Source organism: Oncorhynchus masou, chromosome 7 (genome assembly GCF_036934945.1).
Source record: "Oncorhynchus masou masou isolate Uvic2021 chromosome 7, UVic_Omas_1.1, whole genome shotgun sequence".
NCBI lineage: Eukaryota > Metazoa > Chordata > Actinopteri > Salmoniformes > Salmonidae > Oncorhynchus > Oncorhynchus masou.
Genome location: NC_088218.1, coordinates 10,555,716 through 10,565,842, shown reverse-complemented (window position 1 = coordinate 10,565,842; position 10,127 = coordinate 10,555,716). Strand labels below are relative to the sequence as shown.

Here is a 10,127-nt window from a genome sequence, read left to right as displayed (position 1 = left end):
GCTGATATGATTATGATGGTCATAATGCTTCATGACAGTGTCATAAAGTCTATTTTCTACAAATGATTTAAAATATGATTTTAAAAAACATGACTGTAAAGAATTCATAACAACAAAGGATTTAAGAAACACATTTTCAAACGAAAGGAAACTTCTTGGCAGGAAAAAAACTAATTTGAATAAATGTGGGTTTTGACACTTATGTAGGTGCCATAACCAGCCATAACATAACACAACATATATCACAACATGTGTAAATATATGGGTCATGACAGTGTTATGACAAGTTATGTCAGATGTTGTGACAGTGGGTGTTAAGTAAAGTGCTACCGTTCCTTTCTATACCTGCATAGGTTCTGCTATCACCCTTATGGGTTAAACTACCTTATAAGGGCAGGATCATACCCAATGATCTACTAACACCCAGAAGAGCATGCTGGCATTAACACACACACACACACACACACACACACACACACACACACACACACACACACACACACACACACACACACACACATACACTGTGAAGTGGTCATGTGTGCTAACGGAGATATCAGGTGGAATCCTGTCTGTATTATTGCACAAATTCTGTGGAATCCTGTCTGTATTAACGTAAGAAATTGAGCTCAGGTGCATCCTGTTTCTATTGATCGTCCTTGAGATGTTTCTACAACTTGATTGGAGTCAACCTGTGGTCAATTTAATTGATTGGGCATGATTAGGGAAGGCACGATTTGGAAAGGCACACACCTGTCTATATAAGATCCCACAGTTGACAGGGCACGTCAGAGCAAAAACCAAGCCTGAAGTCGAAGGAATTGTCCGTAAAATAAATTAGTTTATCCCCTTACACTGTGTATAAGAAATTAGTTTTGGAATTGTTAGTTAGATTACTTGTTGGTTATTACTGCATTGTCGGAACTAGAAGCACAAGCATTTCGCTACACTCGCATTAACATCTGCTAACCATGTGTATGTGACAAATAAAATTTGATTTGGATTTGATTTAGAACTCGAGACAGGATTCTGTCAAGGCACAGATCTGGGGAAGGGTACCAAAACATTCTGAAGCATTAAATGTCCCCAAGAACACTGTGGCCTACATCATTCTTAAATGGAAGAAGTTTGGAACCAACAAGACTCTTCCTAGAGCTGGCCGCCCGGCAAAACTGAGCAATCGGGGGAGAAGGGGCTTGGACAGGGAGGTGACCAAGAACCCTATGGTCATGCTGACAGAGCTCCAGAGTTCCTCTGCTGAGATGGGAGAACCTTCCAGAAGGACAACTATCTCTGCAGCACTCCACCAATCAAGCCTTAATGGTAGAGTGGCCAGATGGAAGACACTCCTCAGTAAAAGGCGCATGACAGCCCGCTTGGTGTTTGCCAAAAGGCACCTAAAGGACTCTCAGACCCTGAGAAACAAGATTATCTGGTCTGATGAAACCACGATTGAACTCTTTGGCCTGAATGCCAAGAGTCATGTATGGAGGAAACCTGGCACCATCCCTACGGCGAAGCATGGTGGTGGCAGCATCATGCTGTGGGGATGTTTTTCAGCGGCAGGGACTGGGAGACTAGTCAGGATCGAGGCAAAGATGAACAGAGAAAAGTACAGAGAGATCCTTGATGAAAACCTGCTCCAGAGCGCTCAGGACCTCAGACTGGGGCGAAGGTTCACCTTCCAAAAGGACAATGACCCTAAGCACACAGCCAAGACAACGCAGAAGTGGCTTCTTGTCACGCCCTGACCTTAGAGATCCTTTTTATGTCTCTATTTTGGTTTGGTCAGGGCATGAGTTGGGGTGGGCATTCTATGTTTTGTGTTCAATGTTTTCTATTTCTGTGTGTTTGGCCGGGTGTGCTTCTCAATCAGAGGCAGCTGTTTATCGTTATCTCTGATTGAGAACCATACTTAGGTAGCCTTTTCCCACCTGTGTTTTGTGGGTAGTTATTTTCTGTTTTATGTCTGCACCAGACAGAACTGTTTCGGTTTTGTTCGTTCTCTTTGTTGTTTTTGTTATTCAGAGTTCAGTTCTATTAAAATATCATGAACGCTTACCACGCTGCGCTTTGGTCCACTTCTTCAAACAGCCGTTACACTTCTGGAGAAGTCTCTGAATGTCCTTGAGTAGCACTGCCAGAACCCGGCCTTGAACCCGATAAGAATGGGAGAAACTCCCCAAATACAGGTGTGTCAAGCTTGTAGCGTCATACCCAAGAAGACTCAAGGCTGTACACACTGCCAAAGGTGCTTCAACAAAGTACTGAGTAAAGGGTCTGAATACTTATGTAAATGTGATAGCAGTTTTCATTTATCATACATTTGCAAACATTTCTAAAAAGCTGTTTTTGCTTTATGGGGTATTGTGTGTAGATGGATGAGAAAAAACATATATTTAATCCATTTTAGAATAAGGCTGTAAAGTAACAAAATGTGGAAAAAGTGAAGGGGTCTGAATACTTTCTGAATGCACTGTATGTAGAATCCTGTGTGTTAATAGTGGAAGTATGTAGAATTCGGTGTGTTAATAGAGGAAGTATGTAGAATCCTGTGTGTTAATAGAGGAAGTATGTAGAATCCTGTGTGTTAATAGAGGAAGTATGTAGAATCCTGTGTGTTAATAGAGGAAGTATGTAGAATCCTGTGTGTTAATAGAGGAAGTATGTAGAATCCTGTGTGTTAATAGAGGAAGTATGTAGAATCCTGTGTGTTAATAGAGGAAGTATGTAGAATCCTGTGTGTTAATAGAGGAAGTAAGTATGAGAATCCTGTGTGTTAATAGAGGAAGTATGTAGAATAGAATCCTGTGTGTTAATAGAGGAAGTATGTAGAATCCTAGAGGAAGTGTGTATGCATTAAATGTATGTAGAATCCTGTGTGTTAATAGAGGAAGTATGTAGAATCCTGTGTGTTAATAGAGGAAGTATGTAGAATCCTGTGTTAATGTTAATAGAGGAAGTATGTAGAATCCTGTGTGTTAATAGAGGAAGTATGTAGAATCCTGTGTGTTAATAGAGGAAGAAGAATATGTTAATAGAGGAATGTCCTGTGTGTTAATAGAGGAAGTATGTAGAATCCTGTGTGTTAATAGAGGAAGTATGTAGAATCCTGTGTGTTAATAGAGGAAGTATGTAGAATCCTGTGTGTTAATAGAGGAAGTATGTAGAATCCTGTGTGTTAATAGAGGAAGTATGTAGAATCCTGTGTGTTAATAGAGGAACTATGTAGAATCCTGTGTGTTAATAGAGGAAGTATGTAGAATCCTGTGTGTTAATAGAGGAAGTATGTAGAATCTGTGTGTTAATAGAGGAAGTATGTAGAATCCTGTGTGTTAATAGAGGAAGTATGTAGAATCCTGTGTGTTAATAGAGGAAGTATGTAGAATCCTGTGTGTTTAGAGGAAGTATGTAGAATCCTGTGTGTTAATAGAGGAAGTATGTAGAATCCTGTGTGTGTTAATAGTTAATAGAGGAAGTATGTAGAATCCTGTGTGTTAATAGAGGAAGTATGTAGAATCCTGTGTGTTAATAGAGGAAGTATGTAGAATCCTGTGTGTTAATAGAGGAAGTATGTAGAATAGAATCCTGTGTGTTAATAGAGGAAGTATGTAGTGTGTGTTAATAGAGGAAGTATGTAGAATCCTGTGTGTTAATAGAGGAAGTATGTAGAATCCTGTGTGTTATAGAGGAAGTATGTAGAATCTGTGTGTTAATAGAGGAAGTATGTAGAATCCTGTGTGTTAATAGAGGAAGTATGTAGAATCCTGTGTGTTAATAGAGGAAGTATGTATGTAGAATCCTGTGTGTTAATAGAGGAAGTATGTAGAATCCTGTGTTTTAGAATCCTGTGTGTTAATAGAGGAAGTATGTAGAATCCTGTGTGTTAATAGAGGAATAGTAGAATCCTGTGTGTTAATAGAGGAAGTATGTAGAATCCTGTGTGTTAATAGAGGAAGTATGTAGAATCCTGTGTGTTAATAGTATGAGAATCCTGTGTGTTAATAGAGGAAGTTATGTAGAATCCTGTGTGTTTGAGGGTAGAGAATCCTGTGTGTTATGAACCTGTGTGTTAATAGAGGAAGAGAATCCTGTGTGTTAATAGAGGAAGTATGTAGAATCCTGTGTGTTAATAGAGGAAGTATGTAGAATCCTGTGTGTTAATAGAGGAAGTATGTAGAATCCTGTGTGTATGTAGTCTCTGAATGTCCTTGAGAATCCCTGTGTGTTAATAGAGGAAGTATGTAGAATCCTGTGTGTTAATAGAGGAAGTATGTAGAATCCTGTGTGTTAATAGAGGAAGTATGTAGAATCCTAGAATCCTGTGTGTTAATAGAGGAAGTATGTAGAATGTTAATAGAGAAGTATGTAGAATTATGTGTGTTAATAGAGGAAGTATGTAGAATCCTGTGTGTTAATAGAGGAAGTATGTAGAATCCTGTGTGTTAATAGAGTACTGAGTAAAGTATGTAGAATCCTGTGTGTTAATAGAGGAAGTATGTAGAATCCTGTGTGTTAATAGAGGAAGTATGTAGAATCCTGTGTGTTAATAGAGGAAGTATGTAGAATCCTGTGTGTTAATAGAGGAAGTATGTAGAATCCTGTGTGTTAATAGAGGAAGTATGTAGAATCCTGTGTGTTAATAGAGGAAGTATGTAGAATCCTGTGTGTTAATAGAGGAAGTATGTAGAATCCTGTGTTAATAGAGGAAGTATGTAGAATCCTGTGTGTTAATAGGAAGTATGTAGAATCCTGTGTGTTAATGTAGAATCCTGTGTGTTAATAGAAGAATCCTGTGTGTTAATAGAGGAAGTATGTAGAATCCTGTGTGTTAATAGAGAAGTATGTAGAATCCTGTGTGTTAATAGAATCCTGTGTGTTAATAGAGGAAGTATGTAGAATCCTGTGTGTTAATAGAGGAAGTATGTAGAATCCTGTGTGTTAATAGAGGAAGTATGTAGAATCCTGTGTGTTAATAGAGGAAGTATGTAGAATCCTGTGTGTTAATAGAGGAAGTATGTAGAATCCTGTTAATGAAGTTAATAGTTAATAGAGGAAGTATGTAGAATCCTGTGTGTTAATAGAGGAAGTATGTAGAATCCTGTGTGTTAATAGAGGAAGTATGTAGAATCCTGTGTGTTAATAGAGGAAGTATGTAGAATCCTGTGTGTTAATAGAGGAAGTATAGTGTGTGTTAATAGAGGAAGTATGTAGAATCATGTGTGTTAATAGAGGAAGTATGTAGAATCCTGTGTTAATAGAGGAAGTATGTAGAATCCTGTGTGTTAATAGAGGAAGTATGTAGAATCCTGTGTGTTAATAGAGGAAGTATGTAGAATCCTGTGTGTTAACAGAGGAAGTATGTAGAATCCTGTGTGTTAATAGAGGAAGTATGTAGAATCCTGTGTGTTAATAGAGGAAGTATGTAGAATCATGTGTGTGTTAATGAGGGAAGCCTGCAGTCAGAGTGTACATGTACATTACACTGTATATGAAGAAACACAAGGTTCCTATAGAAAGGCCTTATCATTCTAGCGTATCATATTCACGACCGCCAAGCTAGCTTAGCATATTCACGACCGCCAAGCTGGCTTAGCATATTCACGACCGCCAAGCTAGTTTAGCATATTCACGAACCGCCAAGCATGTGAATGTGTTAATGAGGGAAGCCTGCAGTCAGAGTGCATATTACACTGTATATGAAGAAACACAAGGTTCCTATAGAAAGCTATCATTTAGCATATCACGACCGCCAAGCTAGTTTAGCATATTCACGACCGCCAAGCTAGTTTAGCATATTCACGACCGCCAAGCTGGCTTAGCATATTCATGACCGCCAAGCTAGCTTAGCATATTCACGACCGCCAATCTAGCTTAGCATATTCACGACCGCCAAGCTAGCTTAGCATATTCACGACCACCAAGCTATCTTAGCATATTCACGACCGCCAAGCTCGCTTAGCATATTCACGACTGCCAAGCTAGCTTAGCATATTCACGACCGCCAAGCTAGCTACGGAGAACCACGTGATCACATTCAGTGCAGTATTCCATTGAAATAAAGTGATTTTATTATTTTTTTTGGGCCAAATGTGCAAATGTGTCATTTATGGACAAATGTGTCATTTTGTCACATGGTGAAGACATTCAGCTACTTAAGAGACTGTCTGAAAGCCAGCTAATGTATTTACACTCTGAATCGCTTTCCACCCTCTCTGCTGTGGTCATCTGAGTTAATGTGCCAATAGCTATCCTCATTTCACTGGCAAAGAACCCCGTTGTGTGACGTTTGACACTATGCATCGGTGCCTTCATAACGACAGACAGATACAGACAGACTACAGTATTAGTATCGACTACATACACATGTTCCATTTCAGAGATGAAAAATGGTCTTTATTACAAACCACCATACAGAACTCATAGAGGTGAGATAGCAGCCATTTGCAAGTACACATCACTGTATAATAACCTGTATGGCTAAAAGGGGCTAGGTCCCAAATCACACCCTACTCCCCATATAGTGCACTCCTTCAGGCAAAAGTAGTGCACTACATGGGGAATATGATGTCTTTTGAGTTTTTCCCAGAGCCTGTATAACCTGTGTAGTATGAAGCTATAGGCAGCAGTGCTGCCACTGCAGATACAAACCGGGGTTAGAAGTTACCCCCAGACACTGACCTAGGGTCAGTTTAGTGTTTCTACTCACGGTTAAGGTCAGATTGGGGAGAGAGTAACCTGATCCTAGATCTGTGCTGAAGGGCAACTTTTACCCTGAGCAGGGGAGAGTTGAAGGGTTAACTAGTTCAGCAGTTAATTAAAACCTGAAAATCCAATATGGCGGCAAAGCTTCTGTTTAATATGAAGGAGTTGGACTGACGTGTTCCCCAGCTCCCTTTTGTCCTGTTAAATCATGTACATGTCTGTAAAATACTATTTACATATTTTCCAAAGAATGCATAATATTACGGTTCAAACTCTGGGTGACATTTAAAAGTATGAGGATGCCCACTCTAGAGTCCTTCACACTGCCCAACAGCAGCTCTACAGGAACAGGAAACCACATCAAAGGGACACAGGGATTGATCAGTGAAAAAACACAGAGAACACAGGGGTTTCTATTCAATACAAACAGAACCCAAAGGACAACAGACACACACACACACACACACACACACACACACACACACACACACACACACACACACACACACACACACACACACACACACACACACACACACACCATACATGCAAGCACTCATACACAAACGCACCCACACGCACACACACATACAGATGTTAACGTGACAATACTTGTCTTCTCTCTGTTTTCTATTCAGGTGAAAAACAGAATATATGAATCATATAAGAACTATATATACTTCATAATGCGCTCAGAGTTCTATTTACGTGGTGAGACTTTCGCTTTCTTTTACACATATTAACAAACAGGAAATGATGTCACCTCACCGGGGTCATGGGTTGGGGTGGGTGGGTGAGGGTTCAGTCCATTTATTTTGACCCCCACGCCATGAAAGCATAAACATCACGTGCTGACACTATGTTTTTTCACCGATATGTAAAAACAACCATTATTACAACGTCATTTCTTGCTTGTCTCCAGCAGATATATTTTACCTTTGACCCTCCACTTGAGTCTGGTTCCTTAATGAGGTGGGAGAGTCTCTGACAGCTGTTCTCAGTCTTGTTTTATTCTAGAATCCCAGAGTTCCGGAATGACTGAGGCAGAAGCCCTTAGTGGCATCATCAGTTTGGATGTTCCAAAGGCAACAGCCCTTAGTGACCTCATCAGTTGGGATGTTCCAAAGGCGGCAGCCCTTAGTGACATCATCAGTGTGGATGTTCCAAAGGCAGCAGCCCTTAGTGACCTCATCAGTTGGCAGCGGCCCTTAGTGACATCATCAGTGTGGATGTTCCAAAGGCAGCAGCCCTTAGTGACCTCATCAGTTGGCAGCGGCCCTTAGTGGCCCCATCAGTTGGACCTCATCAGTTGGGATGTTCCATAGGCTGCAGCCATTAGTGACCTCATCAGTTGGCAGCGGCCCTTAGTGGCCCCATCAGTTGGACCTCATCAGTTGGGATGTTCCATAGGCTGCAGCCATTAGTGACCTCATCAGTTGGCAGCGGCCCTTAGTGGCCCCATCAGTTGGACCTCATCAGTCTGGATGTTCCATAGGTTGCAGCCATTAGTGACCTCATCAGTTGGCAGCGGCCCTAGTGGCCTCATCAGTTGGGCCTCATCAGTTGGGCCTCATCAGTTGGGATGTTCCATAGGCTGCAGCCATTAGTGACCTCATCAGTTGGCAGCGGCCCTAGTGGCCTCATCAGTTGGGCCTCATCAGTTGGGCCTCATCAGTTGGGATGTTCCATAGGCATACTGTGTGTCCATTCACTTCAAATCCCTCTGTCTGGACCTGCAGCTCTCTGGCCTCTTTTCACCAGTGTAAGGAACTCCAGTAGTTGGTTACTAGTGTTCATGGTTGCTACCGGTTGTTGAGGATGTTTGCTACGTGTGTGTGATTGGTTTAACTGGGGCAGCTGACTGTATGTAACTGATGTAAACTAGTTTAAACTATGTGTAACTATTTGGGACCAGTAACTAAGAGGTTGACAGATGTGTGTGATTGGTACTGGGTCTTACTGGCATCAGTGAAGTGTAACTGGGCCGTAACTGGTTATGTAACTGTTTATATCTGGTTCTAAACTGGTTCTGACTGGTTCTAACTGGTAGTTAGTGGTTGAACAGGACGCTGCGCGGCACCCAGCCCTCTGCAGGCGGAGACTCCGTGTTGGCCGGTCGGTAGACCAGACACTGGCCATGTTGGTTGGATGCCAGAATCTGGACCCGTTCCCCGCGAAGTACCGTGATCTCATCCTCACGCACCGCACTGAAGTCCTGGATCACCAGCACCAGCTTCCACACACACACACACGCACGCACGCACGCACACACACACACACACACACACACACACACACACACACACACACACACACACACACACACACACACACACACACACACACACACACACACACACACACACACACACACACACACACACACACACACACAGAGGTATAAAACTCTTGTTGAACACACTGCACAGACATAATGAGTCACCAAGGTGAGTATCTACATGTTGTTGATAGCCATGCGTAACATACAGGTTATTATATGTACAGCATTAGTTATTTTACTATTTATAAGACAGTGTTCTCTCAGAGGAAACAATCAAGTTGATTCAATCTCATCTCACCTCGTTGTCCTGTGCCTCGCCGTCTGCCTGTGTGTGTGTGTTGTGTCCGTTAGGGGTGGGGGGCACAGAGGGAGGTCGGCCCGATGCTTTGGGGCCGAAGCCCGAGGGGGGTCGGGTGAGGAGGTTTGTTCCCCCACCCTCCTTCCTCTGGTACTCTATAGGAGACTGCAGAGCTGCAAACACACACACACTCCTTTACCACATCATCTCTCAGTAATCACCAGGTAAAGATCTGCTGAAAAGGGGCTGTGGTGTAGAGTGGGGTAACACTTAACCCCCTTATGTATGCATTCATAAGGCCTTTATAGCAGTTCCATAAGACATTCTAACATCGGTCATAGGCAGTCATAAAGTGGTCCTACAGTTTCTTACCAGACAGGAAGTTGCTCTGTGTGTCCAGTAGCTCAGTGATGTGTGAGACCCACAGCTGTTTGACAGAGGGGCTGGCTGCCTGCAGGGTGAAACGCTCAGCGGACCCCCGAGATGACAGAACAAACTTACAGGGGTCCCCCTCCACACACTCCTGCATGGCCAGGTAGCTCACCTACACACACACACACACACACACACACACACACACACACACACACACACACACACACATACACACACACAAGCACACAGTTAAACACAGAACAAACTCACACTTGCACACACACACACACACACACACACACACACACACACACACACACACACACACACACACACACACACACACACACACACACACACACACACACACACACACACTCCAAAACACACACTCTTCTTCCACTCACAGTCTCACACATGTTTCACACACACCTTGATGCTCTTCTTGTACTGATAGCCAGGTGGGGA

General features: G+C 42.3%; 1 protein-coding gene across 1 annotated transcript in view; it reads right to left on the bottom strand.

Moving 5' to 3' along the window:
* Nucleotides 1-6,369: 6,369 nt before the first annotated feature.
* Nucleotides 6,370-10,127, bottom strand: part of LOC135542967 (kalirin-like) — a 69,128-nt gene continuing 65,370 nt past the window's right edge. Inside the window, 4 exon segments of the mRNA XM_064970092.1 lie at nt 6,370-8,938; nt 9,285-9,457; nt 9,657-9,828; nt 10,092-10,127. The exon segment at nt 10,092-10,127 is cut by the window's right edge and continues 150 nt beyond it. Of these exon segments, the coding sequence (XP_064826164.1) occupies nt 8,756-8,938; nt 9,285-9,457; nt 9,657-9,828; nt 10,092-10,127 (564 nt within the window). The 3' untranslated portion in view covers nt 6,370-8,755.